The sequence below is a fragment of the Poecilia mexicana genome, unplaced genomic scaffold (assembly GCF_051168715.1).
Source record: "Poecilia mexicana isolate PSO_F unplaced genomic scaffold, ASM5116871v1 scaffold_18, whole genome shotgun sequence".
Taxonomy (NCBI): domain Eukaryota; kingdom Metazoa; phylum Chordata; class Actinopteri; order Cyprinodontiformes; family Poeciliidae; genus Poecilia; species Poecilia mexicana.
In genome coordinates this window covers 6,588,303-6,610,284 of record NW_028263387.1, presented here as the reverse complement: position 1 = coordinate 6,610,284, position 21,982 = coordinate 6,588,303, and the positions used below count along the sequence as shown (strand labels likewise).

Here is a 21,982-nt window from a genome sequence, read left to right as displayed (position 1 = left end):
CAAAACACCTTCAACAATGCTTATAAATGTATATTCTACTTCCTGTTTTGTTGTGTTGATTGCAACATAAAGCATTTTTGCTCTATATGAATTATGGTTTCAACCTTAAATTTATATTTCAAAAATTTTACAAAGCCAAACAGCAAAAAACATAAACAGAAACTTTCCGTAAGAAGGACAGAAATAAAAAAATACATCCAAACTATTTGGAATATTTCTGAGTTAATATCATGGGGTAATAAGTCATCTGACAGTTTTGATTGTGTCTCTTTTGTGTTGACAGTCTGAATGATGTTTTCATGTGCAGTTCCATCTCAGCCTTACACAAACAGACATAAACATGCAGTGAATAAATTGATTTTCAATCGATTTTTTGCACATAGGAGTTAATAATAAACACGTTTTCACTGAGGTTCTTCATTTGAAATTTAAAATTGGCATTTGTGACCATATACAAAATAGACCAACAAATATTGCAGTAAGCAGTAATTTTCCTCCCATGTCCACTAGAGGGCTCTGCATCCCGTCGACCACTGTGTGTAAAATAAAAACTCTGACCATCCAATCAGAGGGCAGAAAACCTCAGTGTCACAGTGGGCCTTCTAGAAGGCCCTATCAGGTGAATCTGTGAGCTGATTGGTTAAAAGGACAGCTCCACTGCTGTGTTTTACTTAACTTAGGCCTGCTCTTCCCGTTAACGAATTATTTAAAGTTCTTTAACTCTTCAGTTTTCTGTACTTGTGGAAAATGGGGTGAGTGAAAAGAAATATCATCTCTAATATTTCAATAAATAACAAAAAAAAAAATCCACACAGCATTCCACCATGCTCATTTTTTCCACTGGTAATCCTTTATATAAAAAGTTGGGTTTAGTTTCTCCGTTGTAGAGGTCTGAACAGCCACTAGATGGTGCTAGAAAACCTACATGTCCCATCAACAGTCCCTTTTTACTGTTTCAGAACAAGATCGCAACTTCATCCAGAGGCAAACAGTTTCATAAACGTCAGTTTAACATAGTATTATGGCTAAATATAAAATTCTGTCTTGACTCAACATGAGTCAGTGGTTTTCAATTCGTCTGAACCAAATTTTTTATATGAATCTACTCAATTATTTTGGTAGGTAAAATCAATCATACACCCAAAACTAGTAAGACATCTTCATTCACAGTTACAGGAATATTAATGAATGAAATCCAACCTACATTTATAGTATTATTTGCTAGTTATATGTTTATATATACGTCGTCTAAAATGTCATCTTCAGCAAAAAAAAAAAAAAAAGATGAGAAAACTTCATGTTATAATAGTTTATTCAAAAACCCCAAAACCAAATCTGATAAAATTTCTGATAAAGTATAACATAAACAATACTTGATCGACACAAAGTAAAGTTATAAAGGTTCTTTATTCATCAAAGAATATCTAAGATCTAAATCCCCTTCTGTAAAAACATGCTTGAGATTAAGGAAGATTTAATTGTGTCTCCACAATTTTAAACAAATTTGAACACTAAACCTCTAAATAGAAAAACAACTAGTAACATAAAATTACAAATGTAAGAATGATAACCAACATAATTCTAACACAGTCCAATCCAGACAAAAGGAGTCGATGTGTTCTTGACTTTCTCCTGGATCCATCTCTGATCATCCATGTTGGTGATGGTGACCAGGCCATGGTGATGACCTCTCAAGGGGTCCTCCTAGGTTTTATTTTCTTTGATCAGGATCACTTCATCTACCTGACTTTGCTGCCATCTGCTGGCCAAACCTTACTTCTGTCATTTCTCTAATATCAAATGAGTCAAATATTTTCTATCTTAACTGCTGCTGGAAGACTGTCATACATTTAATCCAAGTTGTTATAGTTAAACATAAACAAATGTAGGTTTAAGGAATATTTAAAGTGTATTAACATGTTTTTTTTCTACACACTGGAAGTAATATAAACATCTTGGATGTCACCCAGTCAAAGTTCCAACTTTAATAGGAGATGTAAAAATAACCAAAGATAAATCGTTAAGATACTAGTAAAAACATTAACAATGCTGGTCAGCAATTATTACAAAGTTTAGATTGATGTATTTAAAATAAAGATCGCTCCATTGATTTCTGGGAAGCATGTCAATAATTTATGACAGGTATTTTAAAAAAAAATACTGTTTCAAAAACAAACTTTATTGGTAGTGCACTTTCACACAGACAGATGTAATACAAAATGCTTTAGACAGATCTTAAAAAGAAAAATAGGCGTGTGACTGCTATACACACAATACAATGATTAAAGTAGAGTTTTTGGGAAAACAAGTCATTATCTATGACAAAAGAATTAGGAATTAAATGTAAGAGAAGTCAATCAATGAAGATAAGGAACTGTGAGAACACAATGAAGTAGACTAGAAAGTAAACACAAGATATTTATGGAGTATATGTAGGATTGGTGCAACTTGGCTGGAGTGCGTTGCTCAGGGGAACATCAGCAAGTAGCAAGATGAACCTGGAATCGAACCCACAACTTCTGGTTATAAGATGACTCGCTGGAAACAGAAACATGCCAAAACCACCCAACAGAACTCGTCCAGATCAATGGTAGCTTGTAAAGCACTGAAATATTAAAGAATAACTTCATAACATAAAAGTTGATAACATTGGTGTAAATCACATAACAGTATAAGAGATAATATATAACACAGTGGCATGTCGCATAACCACTAGAAAACCAAACACCACGTCAAGCTTTCTCTAAATAGATCAGCACCATTGAGAAAAAGATAATCATTTCTCAATCGGGAAGTCAGATTAATTAAACCAACATCTAATATGAATCACACACCTAAGAATAAAATAAAAACAAAAGAAAAGAGTAGATTTTACTTTTTAGAACAGATGAAATTCAGCATCTCATCATCATTTCTTTTGAACCACTGATGTTTTCCTCCCGTCTCCATGGCTCCAGACATGTCACAGTCGTCTATCGGTCCATCTAAAGCCCAGTTCTTATATCTGACCACCTCATCACTGACCCAGAACCACAAATCCAGAGTGCAGGCATAGCACAGACCCATCCAGACATAATCAGTCGATGCGTTCTTGACTTTCTCCTGGATCCATCTCTGATCATCCATGTTGGTGATGGTGACCAGGTCATGGTGATGATCTCTGCAGTAGGTCAAGGCGTCCTCCCAGGTTTTATTTTCTTTGATCAGGATCACGTTATCTAAACAAAGAAGCCATGAATATGAACAAGTCTGCACAGCAAACCCAAAATGATGACACATACATCAAATGTTACAACCACGCAGATGTGACACCTATTTCAATTGATTTTCAAATCACTGAAGTAATCTCCTCGGTGATTTTGAAATACCTTACCGTCATAACAGATGAAGTGTTTCTTGGCCGTACAGTTCTCATTCCTCCATCTGCCTTTATCATTAAACTTAAACATGGCACATTGTCCACTGTTGGGTTGTTGATTGTTGAAGCCTTTGTGCCAGTGTCTGAAAGAGAAACTGCTTCCATCGGACCACTTCCAGGCGTCTCTGAACAGACCGAAATGTACGTGTGTTTCGTTTCCCACAGAGTTCAAAACATTCGCCGATCTTGCATCCTGTAGCTGCTTCGTTCCACTGATCATGTCTGTGTGATTCTCTCTGCAGTAAATCTGAGCTTTCTGCCAGGCCTTCTTGTCTTCAATCAAGTGGTATTTCTGGTTTCTATCAGTTTCTGTGGAGAAAAAACACATTTTAGGCTGAGAATATTTGAGGGAAGTTGATAACTTTGTCATACTTGCGATCAGAACTGCGTAAACAAATTGGTACCACTTTACAATAAAAAGTTCTCCTTACAGATGGATAATAAAAAATATATATAGATATGTTATCAATTCATCTGCAAGCACTTTATAAATCATTTCCTAGGCATTGAGAGTGAGAAGGAGACTGTATGCTAAACAATTACGTCTATGAATCCTTGTGTTTACAAGGCAGTCTGAAAAGTTTAGTGTAACAATTTGTAAAGATCTATAGGTGAACAGAATTGGTTCACTATTTGGCAAGAAACAGGTAAATTTTGTCTCCTTTTCACCCTGAATTAATGTATAATAAACAGCTATTGATAATTTATAAACGGCTTAGAGAAGAATAAACATCTATGAACTAATTATCAGTCATCTATAAGGAGAGTGGTACCGCTAATACATCTCTCATGCAGATGGTTTTATTCAATTACTTAGTTTATTTTCTGGGTTTTCTTATTACTCACCATCATAGCAGAGGAAAAATTCCACGTGATGACAAGATTCATCTGCCCATGTAAAATTTTTAAACAGAAATCCATAGTTCCCAGATATTTCATTCCTATGTTTGTCAGTCGGTTCTCCTGACATCCAGTTTGTCTCACTTACATCGAACTCCACTCCAGGCAGAGACCAGTACCATGTTCTGGTACCATGTGTTTGATAATACAGACCAATCCAAGCTCGGTTTTTACTACCAGCTGAGATGTTGATGAGTCTCTTCATGTCCTTCATGTTAGTCACTGTGACCAGGTCAGTGTGTTTCTCTCTGCAGTACTGCTGAGCTTCAGTCCAGGTCTTTTTTTCATTAATGTAGTGAAACTGGTAGAGCTGACAGTCCATGAAGCAACACTGAGCTGAAACATGAAACATGATGATATTAATTTAGGGTGATTTCAGCAACACACAACATAGGATAAATGTTTCAGTGAAACAAGATGATTTAAGCTCCTGTGATGAAAAAAATCTACTACAAGTCTAGTTGTGTTTCAGATCAACTTACCCATCAGGAAGAGCAGAATCAGACTCCACTGCATCTTTGCTGTCAGATGAATTATTTTCCTCCAGCAGTTTGTCTCTGTTGGATGAAGAACATTTAAACACGTCATATCAAGGTTTGACAAGCTGCAACAATGCGGGGAGAACAGAAAAGTCGAAGTCAGACAGGAAACAGAATATTTAAATATCAAGCACAGAAAGAAAGTTAAAACATGGACCTGGTTACCTTCCGTGTCTCGTCAAACCTCTGCTTGACGTTCTGATCGACGTTCCCGGGTTAAATGTCGACTTCTGATGAACAGCGATCACATAAGAGCGAGTCTGTCAGCATTTGAATGTTCAAACGGGAGGATGGGTCTGTTCTTTACAAAGACGATAATTCATGTTACATGTTATACAATAAATGACAGAAAATAAGGACGGTGAGCTGAAGCAACTTATGTAAGGAAAAACACATTGGGTTTTTTTAGCATCAGATTAAAAAAAATAAGAATAAGAGATAATACTTTACATACTTTACAGAAAACGGCTTTTACCTCAGTTAGATATGTGCTTAAAATATAACTATGTGTTTACCTCATTATCACCTGTTTTAAGTAAATACTGATATATTTACCCTGCTGCCTAATTTGGTTGAGCTGAACTCACTGTGCTGTTATCTGAGCTAAATTCTGACCTTTGACCTGAGGATGTTTAAAGGATGTTTTTATTAACTCAACACCTCTTTAAAATATTTTTGAATTATTTGAAATTCTTACACAAAGAAGTCAAATATGATTCTTCACAAATTCTCTTCAGCCTCCTCATCATCTTCAGTGCAAAAGCTGAATATCCTGCTTTTATTTTGAAAGTCGGGGGTCTGAGTTTGAACATGACCACTGCGTTTTTTTTTCCAATTGGAGTCTCTGTCATTTGTCAGCTTTTTCTAAGAAACACTCAGCATCTCTATATGCAACATTTCAAAAGTGATTTTCCATGAATTATTCTACATATTGTATATTTCTTACAAGTAAACGATTCAGAAATCTCATGATCACATGGTCCCGTCTCTGTTGCCAGGCCTGATCTCGAGGTTTGTGTGTATTAAAACTGGTGCAAACAGGATTGCACACGCAAACCTAATCTATCATCTGGGACTGCATCTGCAAAAAGGGAAGTACAGCAGGCCTTTTGTGTGTCTGCCTTCGTGACGATGCAAAACACTGTGAGGAGGATATGCAAATGTACTTACCAATGTGACTCATTATTGCATGGGGAAATTTCAACTTCTTCCTGGTCCTCGCTTTTTATTTTGCATTTTTACAGAGCTCTTCTTGTTAGGTTTGGAAGAAGTTTGGTGTGAATTAAGTTTTGGTTAAGGTTATGGATAGGAACAGACTAGAAATGGATGGGGTGAGTGAAAATGTCTGCATTAGGTATAAATATAGTTCCTAAAATGAATGGAAGTCATTACAAAGTCCTGAGTTTTTATAGAAGTCCAAGGATGTGTGTGTGTGTGTGGGTGTGTGTGTGTGTGTGTGTGTGTGTGTGTGTGTGCGTGTGTGTGCGTGTGTGTGCGTGTGCGTGTGTGTGTGTGTGTGTGTGTCTCTCTTTGGTGTAGAGGTGGTTTAGTTCTTTAGACAATAATCCTGTAGAGACGGACCGACTAGAAGAAGTACAGCTCACCAGAAATGTAAGTTATGGGTTTAATAAAAGGATACAAATCTACAAATATCTCATAATAATTCTAAGTGGGACAGATGGATCCAGTGAATCTGGAAATTTCATAATGAAATTGAATGAAAGGTTTTCTTAACAGTATTAGGTGTGTGTGTGGACACTTATGCAGCAAATTATTGGGCTTTTCTATCACATTCCCATCTTTCTGTTAAATTGTACAAAATAAAATCGCTCAACATGTGGAAAAGTTTTCAAATGCTTTATTAATTATTGTTTTAAATCACAACCAGGGTGAGCAGATGTTAAAGTTTTAGATAGAAAATATAACATTTCAATAATATTAAAAAAACATTTCAAGATAAAATTATTTTCAGTCCTAAGCAAATATCTAATCTAATATAATCTAATATAATCTAATATAATCTAATATTCTTTTGAAGAGATAATTTCTTGGCGGAATTCAAATATGTTTTTTTTTTATTTAATTAAAGCCACAATTGAAAAGAAGCACAAAGTGAAAAAAACTGATAATAAAAGGAAGAGGAAGAATTATTATTTAGCACAGATGAAGTTAAATCTCTCACTGCCGTTTCTTGATAACAACCGATGCTCTCCTCCTGCCTGCATGGCTCCAAACATGTTACAGTCATTCTGTTCATTCCAGGTCCAGTTATCACAGACCCAGAACCAAACTTTCATACTGTAGTTGAAACGCAGTCCAATCCAGACAAAAGGAGTCGATGCGTTCTTGACTTTCTCCTGAACCCGTTTCTGTTTGTCCTTGGTGATGGTGACCAGGTCATGATGGTGACCTCTGCAGTAGGTTAAGGCCTCATGCCAGGTTTTATTTTCTTTGATCAGGATCATTTTATCTGCCATGAAAATACATAAAATATAAAGAATAAAACTATAAGTCTTCAATCAGAATTTATGCAACAAAAAAGACATTTCAAAAGTATCATCAATTAAAAACCTTTATTTAACTAAAGACATGTAATAATGACTGTTATTTGTTAAACCACAAGAACCTGGTAGTGAAGTTTGTATTCTTGAAAGACATTTAACTAGGAATGTGGATCTTCATATTATACATACTGATATGTTTTGAAAACTCACCATCATAACAGATGAAGGGTTTTCTTTCAGTACAGTTCACATTCTTCCATCTGCCTCCATCTTTAAAGACAGTCATGGCACATTGACCACTGTTGGGTTTGTGTTGGTTAAATATTGGATTCCAGTGTCTGAAAGAGAAACTGCTTCCATCTGACCACCTCCAGGTGTCTCTGAACAGACCAATGTATACCATATGATCTGTAGACTTCATCAATTTCTTCACTTCTTCATCCTGTAGCTGCTTCGTTCCACTGATCAGGTCTGTGTGATTCTCTCTGCAGTAACTCTGAGCTTCCAGCCAGGTCTTCACCTCTTTAATTAAGTGATATTTGTGGGTTGTGTTGGTTTCTGTGGAGTGAACAGAGTTGGTTGACTTTACATGACTTATTAGTTTTTTATCTTTATATTTATGAAGTGGCTATGATGACTTACACTATTTTAGTTAGGTTTACATAAATTCTGATTTAAAACAAGAAACTACTATATCATGTCAAATAAGAAATTCTAAACTAAAACTGGTATTTCTTGGATGTGTAACTTTTTATGAGGGACCGTTCACACACACTTCTAAAGACTCATACACACACACAAAATATTGAAATTGCACAGATATACTATTAAAATATATATATTTTTCTCTCTCATGCACACACAAACGACTAAGATTGCTCATACACCACATATGCATATATGTATGTGCGCGTTAATTTGTACCGTTGAAACTAGAACTTTACATAATCTATATGTATTTTAAAGTAACAGTGACATTTCAAACAAAAGATTTCAATCTTACCATCGTAACAGAGGAAATAGAAACGCTTTCTGCAGTGAACATAGCACCATTTGATTGGCCACCAAAAAATTCCACAATTGAGATACCATTTGAAATTACAGTAACACCATGGTACTCCTGTAATATAATAAAGTATATTTATATTTGATTAAAACCATTTTTCCCATCAAACATAAATGTTTGATAAAAAAATGTTAGCAATATATGTGTGTGTGCGTACAGTTGAAACCAGATGTTTACACACACTATATATATTTTAAAGGAGAAATTAAATTTAAATCAAAAGACTTCAATCTTACCATCATAACAGAGGAAAAAGAAAGGATATGCACAGTACGCATTAAACCATCTGGCATTCCACCCCAGAATTCCACAGTTGGAATTCCAGTCGTCCCATGGTTCTCCTGGGTTCCAGTTTGTCTCACTTTCATTGAACTCCACTCCAGGCAGAGACCAGCGCCAAGTTCTGGTGCCATTTGTTGGATCATACAGACCAATCCAAGCTTCCTTCATGTCCCCAGATGACATGTTGATGAGTCTCTTCATGTCCTTCATGTTAGTCACTGTGACCAGGTCAGTGTGTTTCTCTCTGCAGTACTGCTGAGCTTCAGTCCAGGTCTTATTCTCATTAATGTAGTGAAACTCATAGAGCTGACAGTCCATGAAACAACACTGAGCTGAGAGCAATAAACACATTTCAGTATAAACTAACATAGGACATGCATTACAATTACTAGAATTGATCAGTTTTGTTTTATGTTTAATTCTTTTATTTTCTATGTGAATATTGAATGAACAGCTGGTTTCTAAATCAGACAGAAACCAGAGAGTCTAGTTGTGTTTCAGATCAACTTACCCATCAGGAAGAGCAGAATCAGACTCCACTGCATCTTTGCTGTCAGATGAATTATTTTCCTCCAGCAGTTTGTCTCTGTTGGATGAAGAACATTTAAACAGTGAAAAGCTGCAGCTCTCCCTCCACTGGACAGAGAAACAGAGAGCAGACAGAAAAAATAGTGCAACGTTTCCTAACTAAAAATGTGCTGACATGAAAATAATGCGAGAATAGGATTAAAACAACATTTCTATGAAACTTGCATTTCTTTTCTTCGTCCCTCAGTGAATGGGTTCTCTCCTCTTGATGCTCTGCTGTAAACATTCCCAGGTAAACTGTTGCTGTTTTACTTTCCCACGTCTCTAAATAGCAGCTGAATTTTACCATTTCATATTTTAAATATTCAAAGTCGGACAAGAACAGGTTTGACAAGGAAACCTTTTACAAGCTATAAAGAGGAAGGAAAAAATACTAATTAGATGCAAAAAAAATCTAGCTTTGGAAAATAAAAGGGAAATACTGAAAAACTTTTAGTATTCAGTATTGCATGCTGAGCTGTAATATCACTGTAGTTCAATCCTTATAGTTTCTGCTTGTCTTTCTAATGTGTTACAGCTTTCAGAACAAACTGGTCAAAGTGAGAGAAAATCAGCTCCAGTGTAAAAGCTGATCTTTATTTAGCAGCTTAAAATTTAATGTCAAGAGTTTCAAACAGAAAACCCAGAAAAAAACAGTTTTGCTTCACATTAATATTAGTCGAATTGCTCATATCTGTCAATCGAAATCAATCAATAAATCAAAGTTTATTTGTGTAGCACATTTCAGCAACAAGGCATTTCAAGGTGCTTTACATAATAAAACAAATAAAAATAAAAACAGCATGTGACATTGAATAAACAGTAAGTAACATTCTTAAAAAACTGGTTTTAAAAAGAACATTTAAAAAAAGAGAATTTAATAAAGGGTTTTGTAAACTTGAACTGCCTCAGATGTTTCATATTTGCATAACCGAACCTGTGTGCCTTAACCAAAAGGTATTATTCCCAGGGTGGCGTTGTTGAGCAAGCAATCTATTAAAACTAAATCCGAGTTTCATCTAGTGTTGCCACAAACACAATTATCATGTTTCTTTAATGTAATTCTGAAATCTTTGACTCCTCCACTAACATCCCCATAGAACAGCAGGAACCAGCTTCTCAAAGATGAAGGTTTGGATTATTGATACATATCTGCTAAATAAGCTTTAATTAATTTAAAAAGTGCTTATATAATAGTTAATGTGTGGTGAGTGGAAAAGCGTGCAGAAAATATACATACAGGAAGCAAAATCATTCGGGGGAAATTAACTTCCCTATCCAAACCAGGAAGTTGTTTCCTTGTAATCCTAGTAGATGCTGGAAAACCAGAGGACATGATGTCAGAACAACCTGTACGTTTCTGTACAGCCTGTCATAAAACAGACATGTGGTAACCTACTATCACTTCTATTTTATTGGTTTCACATTAAAAATAGTCATAGGGTGCTGCACGTTTGGCTGAAGACAAAGATGCAAACCAAACTTTTATTTTATAACTTCTAATGAGGAAAGAAACACGATGGATAGCAGCCGTCAATCTGTCAGCCATCGGTGTAATCATGGATTTGCAGTGAACTCTTTTTACAAGATAAGGAGATTAAAGTTCATATACTTTATAGATATGACTTGAATATTGCATTATGGAGGATGTACATGTGTAACAATTAGTAACCTAGAATGTACAAAAAACTGGTTACCATCTTGCTTTAGGTATCATCCCAGAACCTACAGGAAGCGTCCCAGACTCCGCCGGTGTTCTGAGGCCTTCGGGGTTCCGAAGGTCATGATGAACCCCGGGTTGCCCGGCAACGACCACCTCCATGGGTTGTGTATCACCCGCCGTCTCCGACCGAGGGTTCTTCAGGTTCTCCGCCTTCTCTTTCAGCCTCTGCTGGACTTTTCTCTTCTGCTCTGTTCTTCTCGCCACTGGATCCTTTTACAGAGCTCTTCTGGTTAGATTTAGAGGTGTGGTGTGAATTAAGTTTTGGTTAAAGTTGGTGTTAGGAATAGACTAGTTAGGGTTGGGGTTAGTGAAAATGTCTGGGTTAGACTTAAATGTAGTTACTGAAATGAATGGAAGTCATTACAAAGTCCTGAGTTTTATAGAAGTACAAGGATATATGTGTGTGTTTCTTTGGTGTTAGAGGTGGTTTAGTTCTTTAGACAATAATCCTGTAGAGACGGACCGACTAGAAGAAGTACAGCTCACCAGAAATGTAAGTTATGGGTTTAATAAAAGGATACAAATCTACAAATATCTCATAATTCTAAGTGGGACAGATGGATCCAGTGAATTTGGAAATTTAATAATGAATTGAATGAAAGGTTTTCTTAACAGTACTAGTGTAAAGGTGTGGACAAAATAACTGGGCTCTTTCTGTTCCATCTCCTCCTTCCCAACATCTTTCTGTTAAATTGTACAGAATAAAATGTCTCAACATGAGGAAAAGTTTTCAAATTAGTTATGATTTTATTGTTTTTATCAAGGATGAGTAGACGCCATCAGTCATGAAATTTTGTAAAGACAAAAACATATGTGCACATTAAACAAGATTAACAAAATAGAGAAGAGAAAGGGAAACTTTATTCAACAGACTCGTGGTCCACAAAGACATAACACACAATAACAAAATAAAAAATACAAAATAAAAAAGAAAATAAATAAATCTTATAAGAGACTTGCATACCAATGGTTCCACAGAGCTGATTGGTATCTCAGTGCACTGACAGAGGGATGTGAAAACATTACATTAAGGCTGTTCAATGATCTGCACAAACGATGCATAAACTTGTAAATCAAATTCCTCATGAGTGCCTGAAACGTTCTGACGTGCATTACAATCTGACTTGCACTGCTGAACCTGGGTTTCTTGAGCAGAATTCTCAGGGAGTCATTATAAACCACCTTAAGCTTCTGCATGCTAGATCTTTAAATTTACACCACAAAGGAGCTTCATACAGTAAGCCTTAAACAGGCTTATTTTTACTTCATCAGTACACATGTGAAACTTCCTCCCCAGAATGTTTGCCTGGGCGTACAACATGCGACACTGCCGATAAATATCATCATCATAGAGCTGGTCTGTGATGTAGTGACCCAGATATTTAGTTTTGGAACAAACATTTAACTTTTGTCCCGACAGAAAAAAAATCAGGGAAACAGAGTCGTTTCTCAATAATTCACTTTTGGGAAAAAAAAAAAAAACTCAAGAATTTAAAAAAATTTTTTTTTCCATTTTAAGCAAGTAATATCTAATTTAACATTCTGCTCAACAGATCACTCCTTGGAAAAATTCAAATATGGTTTTGTCAATTTTATTAAACCCACAACTGAAAAGAAGCACAAAGTGAAAAAAAACTGATAATATAAAGAAGAGGAAGAATTATTAATTAGTACAGATGAAGTTAAATCTCTCACTGCCGTTTCTTTGGAACCACCGATGCTCTCCTCCTGCCTCCATGGCTCCAAACATGTTACAGTCATCCTTCTGTTCATTCCAGGTCCAGTTATCACAGACCCAGAACCAAACATCCAAACTGCAGGTGTAGTGCAGTCCAATCCAGACAAAAGGAGTCGATGCGTTCTTGACTTTCTCCTGAACCTGTTTCTGTTCATCCATGTTGGTGATGGTGACCAGGTCATGATGGTGACCTCTGCAGTAGGTTAAGGCCTCATGCCAGGTTTTATTTTGTTTGATCAGGATCAATTTATCTGGCATGAAAATACATAAAAAATAAAGAATAAAACAATACTATTTCTTTACAAGTCTCCCATCAGAGCTGATGCAACAAAAAAGTTTCAAAGTATCAAGGACCTTTATTTAACTAAATACATAATGACTGTTATGAGTTAAACTGTCATGATGTGGTGTTGAGGTGGTGAGGAGAAACAGACAAGCCCAGGTTGACGTGATATGATGATTTTTAATCCAAAAACTCAGTCAGCACAGGGAAACTGACATCAACTATCAGACAGCAATAGATGTTAGACGAGGAACAAAGGACACAGGTGGTTTTAAATACACAGGGAGGGTAAATCAAGGAACAAGACACTCCTGGGGAACAATCAAGGGAGGAAGAGACAGGACGACTCAGGGACTGACAGGGACACCGATCTAAATAAACACAGAAAAACCTGGAAATAAACACACTGAAAACACAGATCCCAACATAAATCACACTGACCTGATAATAAAGTTTACACTTGAAAGACATTTAATGTGGTTAAATGTCTGATATTTTTTGAACACTCACCATGTGAATAACAGATGAAGGGTTTTCTTTCAGCACAGTTCTCATTCCTCCATATGCCTCCATAATAAAACACAGTTACAGCACATCGGAAACTGTTGGGTTGCTGATAGTAAAACTGTCGATACCAGGGTTTGAAAGAGAAAGTGCTTCCATCTGACCATCTCCAGGTGTCGCTAAACAGACCAATGTATATTGGTTCTCTCCTATACTTTATGTATCCAGATATATTCATCATATTTTCTGCGTCCTGTAGCTGCTTCGTTCCACTGATCAGGTCTGTGTGTTTCTCTCTGCAGTAACTCTGAGCTTCCTGCCAGGTCTTCCTCTCTTCAATCAGGTGATATTTATGGGTTGTATTATTTTCTGTGGGGTGAACAGAGTTGATTTACTTTACATTACTTTTGAGAAGTATCCTTAGAAAAAAGATTTTAAAAAAATAAGTTAATAGTTTTTATTTAGTTTTTCCTTTATTTAAAAAAAAACATGAAACATATCATGTCAAATAAGAAATTATAAGCTAAAAGTGATATTTCTCGCATGTGTCAAGTTATGTGGCCTCTTAAAAAAGATGGAAAATTTAGAGCCATTTTATTAGTTCAGGTATTATAATAAAGTATATTTATATTTGATTAAAAACACTTTTTTCCATAAATGGAAAAAAAAAAGTTTCATTTATGGAAAAATGGAACATTCTTTTTTTTTTTTATACACCCTTGTCCTTAGTGCGGTCGGGAGGGTTGCTGGTGCCCGTCTCCAGCTAACAACACCGGGCGAGATGAACGCGCCACACAAATGCCTGAATCTAATTGGTTGTGTTTCTGGCTGCCTGTATATAAAGGGCCCTCCCTCACCTGGTTGACATTATATTGTCTTCCTTTTAGTTCAGACCTCGGCGTTAGCCGTTGGTGCTGGTTGGCTGGGCGAAAAAACGTGACCTAGTTAAGCCGAGATATCGACGACCTACGGTGGAAACGCTACCCGGGATCGCGGAGTTGACAGAGCAGAATTGATAAAGAAACAGCTGATCTTGGCGGTTGGCATAAACTGGTTTGTGACTGGACTGCTATGGCGACTCAAGTTGAGGATGAGGGAGACGATGAAATGGATTTTGGTGACTGGACTCCAGTACGTGGTAGTAGAGGATCAGGAAGAGAACGAAGTAGAAAGGAAGAAAGGTTGGTGGAGACACAAAGTAGTAGCAAACGGAGTCTAGAAGAAAATAGTTCAGATGAAAATAATGCAGGTTGCAAGAGGATTGTTGGGCAGGAAACTAAGTTGATCATAAAGTTTAGGAAGGAGGATGAAGGGATACAACTTAGTCCGTTAGCTCTGTCAAGAGAATTAAAAAAGAAGTTTGGAGATCTGACACTTGCTAAGACTCTTAGAGATGGGAATCTGTTGATCATAGTGAGGAATGAAGAACAGAAAAACAAGGTGATGAACGCCCACAGTATTTGTAAAAAACTGATTACTGAGATAAAGATTTTGGGAGAGGATAAAGTGGTAAGAGGAGTGATCACAGGTATCCCAGTTGGTGAAGATCTAGAAAAACTCAGACACAGTATTAATGGAGGTGAAGTAAGTAAAATCAAAAGATTGATGAGAACAGTGGAAGGTGAAAGGGTGGAAAGTCTCTCAGTAATGTTGGAGTTTCAAACACAAGTTCTTCCTGAAAGGGTAAGAGTCGGGTGTATGTGCTTCCCTGTAAGGCCATATATCCCTCCTCCTCTCAGGTGTTATAAATGTCAGAGATATGGACACATTGCAGCTGCATGTAGGGGAAAACAAAGATGTCCAAAGTGTGGAGGAGAGCATAATTATGATGAATGTAAAAATGGGAAGGATAAGTGTTGTAATTGTGGAGGGCAACATAGGGTGACTTATGGAGGATGTGAAGTCAGAAGGAAAGCAATGGAAATCGAACAAGTCAAAGCTACTAATAATATAAGTTATGCTGAAGCTGTTAAAAGAGTGAAACCTAAGGAAGTTATAAGGAAAGTTCAACCAAACCCAACAACAGAACAGAGACCGAGTGGAACTGAAACTGGGTTAACAGTTGAAAAAATTCTATTGTTCATTGCATATGTAATTAATTGTACAGATCAAGTTAAGCACAAAACAGAAAAAATCAAAATAATTGTGAAAGGGGCAGAGAGGTTTTTTGGTATTAAGGACATATCTTGGGAACACATAAATACGAGGTTAGGGGCAGAAGGAAAGGTCGGAGGACAGGAAGATAAAAACTGATCATCCTACAATGGAACGCTAGAAGCCTTATTGCAAATGTACAGGAATTTAAAGGATTTATTAGAGAGTATAAAGATGATTTAGATATTATATGTATTCAAGAAACATGGCTTAAACCAAATCTTGATTTTGTTATAAAAGGATATGAAAGCATTAGAAGAGACAGAGAGGGGGGATCTGGAGGAGGATGTATTACATTTATTAAACAAGGAATTCAGTTTAGATTATTAGCTAAAGGAAGAGAGTTAGAATATATCATTACTGAAATTTGGACAGTAAATGGACGATTTAAAATAATCAACTTTTATAATCCATGTAAAAGACTATCATTAGATTTAATGGAGGAAATTGGGGTATTTCTAGAGGGTAAAGTTATTTGGTGTGGGGACTTTAATGGGCATAGCTCTTTGTGGAGTCATCATAATGATCAAAATGGGGATATAATAGAAGAAATAATGGATGTTAAAAATTTGGTCTGTTTAAATGATGGAAGTGGGACTAGAATTAATTTTAGAGATAACACAGAGTCAGCAGTTGACTTAACATTAGTTTCAAATTGTTTAGCAGGGGTTTGTTTATGGCAAGTTTTAAATAAAACAACTATAGGAAGTGACCATTATCCTATTAGGATGGAAGTAAAGCTAAATATAGAGAGGTATTGTATAAAAGGGATAAAGAAGTGGTCTTTTAGGTCCGCGGACTGGGGAAAATTTAGGAAAAGTAGTGAAATAAAAATGTTAAAAGTAGACATGAATAGTAGTATTGATGATTTAAATTCTTTTATAAATTCTTATATAAATTCTTATATAAATTCTTTTATAAGTAATGCCATACTTGAAGCAGCTGATCAGGCTATAAGGCTATAAGGCGGGAGAAGAGACAGAAGGTTGGTGCCCTGGTGGACATCAGAATGTAATAAAGTTATAAAAAAACGAAATAAAGCATTCAAAGTATTAAAAAGAAATCATAATTTTCAGAATCTGAATGAATACAAGAAATTGCAAGCAAATGTAAGAAGGATTATTAAAAATGCAAAAAGAGATTATTGGAGGAGTTTTTGTAATTCAATAGGGAAGGAGACAGATATTTCTAAGGTCTGGGCAACAATTAAAAGGATGAATGGGATTAAGAGAATAAGTGGATATCCAATACTAAATGATGGAGAAATAACAGCAGTTACTGATATAGAAAAAGCAAAAATGTTAGTAAATACTTTTGTTAAAATCCATAGTTCTGAAAATATTAGTGAAGAGGGGAAAAAAGGAAGGCAAAAGACAATATTGGAGAACAAGAATTTATTGCAACAAATGGAAGATACAAATGATCCATTGAATATGTATTTTACAATAAATGAATTAAATATGGCACTCAAAAAATGTAAGCTATCAGCTCCAGGAAAAGATCAAATTTGTTATGTTATGGTTAGTAATTTAAGTGAGTCTTCTAAAAATATTTTATTAGAAATGTACAACAGGATATGGGAGGATGGAGAATTACCAAAAAGTTGGAAGGAAGCAGTGATTATTCCAATTCGAAAACCAGGAAAAGATGAATCCAAACCAGAAAATTATCGGCCAATAGCGTTAACATCCAACTTATGTAAGATAATGGAGAGATTGATAAATGAAAGATTAATATATTATATGGAAAAGAAGGAACTTATATCGTCTTATCAGAGTGGTTTCAGAAGAGGGAGAAGTACAATGGATCCAATTTTATGTTTAGAACATGAGATTAGAAAGGCTCAAGTGAATAAAGAGAGTGTTGTGGCAATATTTTTTGATATTGAGCGAGCATATGATATGATGTGGAGGGAAGGGTTATTAATTAAAATTAGAAGAATGGGTATAAATGGTCATATGTTTAGATGGATCAAACATTTTCTAGAAGGAAGACAAATACAAGTGAGGATAGGGAAGGACTATTCTGAGAGTATGAATATAGAAAATGGGACACCACAGGGTAGTATAGTAAGTCCGTTATTGTTTTCAGTGGTAGTTAATGATATGTTTAAAGAAGTAGAGGGTGGAATGGGATTTTCACTTTTTGCTGATGATGGAGCAATGTGGAAAAGAGGAAGAAATTTAGAATTTATTGTTAAAAAGCTTCAGGGAGCAATTTTAGCTGTAGAAAAATGGTCGTATAAATGGGGTTTTAAACTTTCTGTAGAGAAAACTAAAATTTTTTTAGTTTTATTTCAACTAAAAAAAAGAGTTGATGGAAAAATTAAATTAAAATTATATGGACAGGATTTAGAAAGGGTTAAACAATTTAAATTTCTTGGAATGTGGTTTGATGAAAGAATGACATGGGGAGTGCATATTAAGAAAATAGTAGATAAGTGTAGGAAAGTATTAAATATAATGAGATGTTTAGTTGGAACTGAGTGGGGAGCTGATAGAAAATCATTAAAAGCAATTTACACTGGGTTAATTAGGTCAGTCTTGGATTATGGATGTATAAGTTATAATTCAGCAGCAGATTCAAACCTCCATAAGTTAAATATTATTCAACATCAGGCATTAAGATTATGTACCGGTGCTTTTAAAACATCTTCAACAGCAGCATTACAGGTTGAAATGGGAGAAATGCCTCTTAAACTTAGAAGGGATCAATTATCCTTAAATTATTGGTCAAACTTACAGGGACAAAGTCAGGATCATCCAACATTAGAGGTACTTAAACATGGCTGGGAAAATTCAAAGAAACAATTAAAGAGCTTTGGATGGATAATAAACTCTAAAGTTAATGAAATTAATTTAAATCAGTTAGATATATGTCAGGCAGTTCCATTATCTGCAGTTCCACCTTGGTTAATTCATGATACTGAGGTTGATTTTTCCGTCTTAGAAAAGAGCAATAAAGATAAATTTAGCAATATGAATAGTAATATAATACAAGAATACTTAAATGAATATTGTAACTATGTACAAATCTACACAGATGCATCAAAAAATACAGCTAATAAGGTAGGGATAGCATTTATTGTACCACAGTTTCAGATTAAAGTAGGAAAAAGGATCAGTGATGGAGTCTCAGTGTATACAGGAGAAATGCTTGCTTTACTTTTAGCAGTTCAATGGGTGGAAGAGGTAAAACCATTAAAATCAATTATTTGCTCAGATTCTAGTTCTTCATTATTTAGTTTGCAAAATAATAAATCAGATAGTAGACCAGATATATTAATTGAAATACAACAAACACTTTACAGAATCAATATGATGGGGCTAACAGTAAATTTTGTTTGGGTTCCAGCACATCACGGGATTAAGGGTAATGAAATGGCAGACAGAATGGCCAAAGAGAGTACTAACCGGGTGAAGATAGATATTAATGTTAGTTTTAGTATAACAGAAATAAAGGGTACAATTAAAAAAAAAAACAAGAGAGAGGTGGCAAAAGTTATGGGATGAAGAAAAGAAAGGAAGGTGGTTATATAAAATTCAAAAGAATATTGGTCAAATGAGAAGAACAGAAAGAATAAGAAGAGAAGAGATAATTATTTCACGGTTTAGAATCGGACATACTGGACTAAATAGATCATTATTTCTAATAGGGAAACATCAGACAGGGAAATGTGACTGTGGGGAAGATGAGACATTGGAACATGTTATTTTCAGTTGTAGGAATTATTTGATGCAAAGAAATAACTTAATTAGAAACCTTAGTAGCATGAAAATGAAATTTGATATTGTTGATTTATTACAGAAAGATTCAGGAAGTAGAGGATATGAGGCCTTATTTTATTTCTTAAAACAGTGTAAGTTGTTTAATAGGATATAGTAATATTTATTTATTTATTTATTTTTTTGTCATGTGGTCCACACTCCTTACCAGTTGGTGGCGGTAATGCATACCTAAAGTTTCTTGCCAACCGCCATTAAAATTCAAATAGAAGAAGAAGAAGAAGCCGTTGGTGCTGTGGTAAGGCAGGCTTCATCTCTCTCAATCAAGCTTATTATTTGTGATGTATTTCTATTTTACGTATAACAGCCGCATATTAATGCGTGCTCGAACGGCGCGCTTAACGACACTCTGATCGCTGACCGGTCCTCTAAGTGGTAAGAAGTTTCCCACACTCTGTTAGCTTAGCTTTAGCTCAGCTTCTGTTGTCCATGCTGCCTGATTTTCCCTTCCTGTCAGAGGCTCTACATGTAGAGCTCAGTGGTAAGTGAAATGCTAGTCTTCTGTATGCTTCCAGATTCCATATAATTTATTTTCAATAGCCGCTGCTGTGTGCCTGTTGTCCTGGTCGTCCCTGGCTGGCGGTCCGCCTGTCTTGGTTGTCTGTTGTCGGCTGCCTACCTGTCGTCCTGATTGCTGGCCTCATGCCCGCCGTAAAGCTCCTGTCACTGGTCCAGTGTTGCTGCTTTGTGACCAGCTCGGACTGATTCTTCTAGTGCCGCTCTGGGTGGCGTCTGCTGCGGCGTGGCGGTTCAGTCCAGGACAGATCCTTAATTTAAACTGTTGCTGCTTGATTATTTGTCGTGGACTGAACTGTATAATTGTGAATTAATATGTAATTTGAATGTTTACTTTTTCTTTTCGACAGGAACGTCTGGCTCGCGGTGTTGTGGTGGACTTTCCGGATGGTGATGCTGTTTTTCTGGTTTGGTGCAGGATTTTATTTCATTCTTGCTGTTTCTTTTGCTGTGTCTTTTTTAGGTTACTACCCTGATTTGCGCTGCCATCTGAGTTGGGTCATAACTGTCTATTCCAAAGCGCTAGTGGTTTTAAAGTGGTAGATTTTTTGACTAAACTGAAAACGATTGTGCAATAAATAAAATTATTGGATGAGATTGTCTCAACCCTCGTCTGTGTGGCTTAAAGGCAACTTTTCCAGTGGAGTTATTGCAGTCTTAATATAGTGGTTTTCAATTCAATTTGCTCATTTTGATCGCACTAGTCCTGCCGCACATGCACTGTTTATATTTTAAAGGAAAAATTATGTTTCAATCAAAAGGCTTCAATCTTACCATCATAACAGATGAAAAAGGAAGGATATGTACAGTATATATTAAACCATCTGGCATCCGGCCACAAAGTTCCACAGTTGGAAATCCAGTGATCCCATGGTTCACCTGGGTTCCAGTTTGTCTCACTTTCATTGAACTCCACTTCAGGCAGAGACCAGCGCCAAGTTCTGGTGCCATTTGTTGGATCATACAGACCAATCCAAGCTTCCTTCATTTCTCCAGCTGACATGTTGATGAGTCTCTTCATGTCCTTCATGTTAGTCACTGTGACCAGGTCAGTGTGTTTCTCTCTGCAGTACTGCTGAGCTTCAGTCCAGGTCTTATTCTCATTAATGTAGTGAAACTCATAGAGCTGACAGTCCATGAAGCAACACTGAGCTGAGAGCAATAAACACATTTCAGTATGAACTAACACAGGACATGCATTACAATTACTAGAATTGAGCAGTTTTATGTTTAATTCTTTTATTTTCCATGTGAATATTGAATAGACAGCTGGTTTCGAAATCAGACTTTAACGTAACAGAAACCAGAGAGTCTAGTTGTTTCAGATCAACTTACCCATCAGGAAGAGCAGAATCAGACTCCACTGCATCTTTGCTGTCAGATGAATTATTTTCCTCCAGCAGTTTGTCTCTGTTGGATGAAGAACATTTAAACAGTGAAAAGCTGCAGCTCTCCCTCCACTGGACAGAGAAACAATGAGAGCAGAGAGATGAAGACAGACAGAAAATATAGTGCAACTTTTCCTAACTAAAAATGTGCTGACATGAAAATAATGCGAGAATAGGATTAAAACAAGTTTTATGAAACTTACATTTCTTTTCTTCGTCCCTCAGTGAATGGGTTCTCTCCTCTTGATGCTCTGCTGTAAACAGTCCCAGGTAAACTGTTGCTGTTTTACTTTCCCACGTCTCTAAATGGCAGATGAATTTTACCATTTCATATTTTAAATATTCAAAACAAAGCAGGAACATGTTTGACAAGGAAACCCTTTAGAAGCTATAAAGAGGAAGGAAAAATAATTAGATGCAACAAACTATAGCTTGGGAAAATAACAAGGAAAAACTTGACTGTCTTGATTCAGCATCGTGTGCTGAGCTGTAATATCACTGTTTGTAGTTTATCCCTTATAGTTTCTGCTTGTCTTTCTAATAATGTGTTACAGCTTTCAGAACAAACTGGTCAAAGTGAGAAAATCAGCTCCAGTATAAAAGCTGATCTTAATT

At 36.0% G+C, this 21,982-nt stretch overlaps 3 protein-coding genes across 3 annotated transcripts; all 3 read right to left on the bottom strand.

Annotated features, from left to right (window-relative positions):
- Nucleotides 1-2,213: 2,213 nt before the first annotated feature.
- LOC106906841 (C-type mannose receptor 2-like) lies at nucleotides 2,214-4,834 on the bottom strand. The gene is made up of 4 exons (XM_014972290.2): nucleotides 4,801-4,834; nucleotides 4,265-4,654; nucleotides 3,374-3,727; nucleotides 2,214-3,218 (listed from the first exon to the last, which is right to left on the bottom strand). The coding sequence occupies exons 1-4, from the start codon at nucleotides 4,832-4,834 to the stop codon at nucleotides 2,872-2,874; spliced, it is 1,125 nt and encodes a 374-aa protein (XP_014827776.2). The 3' UTR covers nucleotides 2,214-2,871.
- Nucleotides 4,835-6,681: 1,847 nt separating this feature from the next.
- Nucleotides 6,682-9,398, bottom strand: LOC106906840 (C-type mannose receptor 2-like). The gene is made up of 4 exons (XM_088015934.1): nucleotides 8,664-9,398; nucleotides 8,365-8,481; nucleotides 7,572-7,919; nucleotides 6,682-7,327 (listed from the first exon to the last, which is right to left on the bottom strand). Exons 1-4 carry the CDS (start codon nucleotides 9,076-9,078, stop codon nucleotides 7,008-7,010), a joined length of 1,200 nt encoding a protein of 399 aa, XP_087872060.1. The 5' UTR covers nucleotides 9,079-9,398; the 3' UTR covers nucleotides 6,682-7,007.
- A 3,075-nt stretch (nucleotides 9,399-12,473) lies between these two features.
- Nucleotides 12,474-21,119, bottom strand: LOC148153968 (C-type mannose receptor 2-like). The gene is made up of 3 exons (XM_088015863.1): nucleotides 20,754-21,119; nucleotides 13,531-13,893; nucleotides 12,474-12,988 (listed from the first exon to the last, which is right to left on the bottom strand). Exons 1-3 carry the CDS (start codon nucleotides 21,115-21,117, stop codon nucleotides 12,663-12,665), a joined length of 1,053 nt encoding a protein of 350 aa, XP_087871989.1. The 5' UTR covers nucleotides 21,118-21,119; the 3' UTR covers nucleotides 12,474-12,662.
- Between the last annotated feature and the right edge of the window lie 863 nt (nucleotides 21,120-21,982).

Coding starts and splice junctions, on each gene's coding strand:
- LOC106906841 (XM_014972290.2), bottom strand. CDS start 4,834: ATGCAGTGGAGTCTGATTCTGCTCTTCCTGATGG. Junction 3,728..4,264: donor ATTTTTCCTCTGCTATGATG/GTGAGTAATAAG, acceptor TTTTCTCCACAG/AAACTGATAGAAACCAGAAA. Junction 3,219..3,373: donor ACACTTCATCTGTTATGACG/GTAAGGTATTTC, acceptor TTCTTTGTTTAG/ATAACGTGATCCTGATCAAA.
- LOC148153968 (XM_088015863.1), bottom strand. CDS start 21,117: ATGGACTGTCAGCTCTATGAGTTTCACTACATTAATGAGAATAAGACC. Junction 13,894..20,753: donor CTTTTTCATCTGTTATGATG/GTAAGATTGAAG, acceptor TTCACCCCACAG/AAAATAATACAACCCATAAA. Junction 12,989..13,530: donor CTTCATCTGTTATTCACATG/GTGAGTGTTCAA, acceptor TTTTCATGCCAG/ATAAATTGATCCTGATCAAA.
- LOC106906840 (XM_088015934.1), bottom strand. CDS start 9,078: ATGTTAGTTTATACTGAAATGTGTTTATTGCTCTCAGCTCAGTGTTGT. Junction 8,482..8,663: donor CTTTTTCCTCTGTTATGATG/GTAAGATTGAAG, acceptor ATTATATTACAG/GAGTACCATGGTGTTACTGT. Junction 7,920..8,364: donor CTATTTCCTCTGTTACGATG/GTAAGATTGAAA, acceptor TTCACTCCACAG/AAACCAACACAACCCACAAA.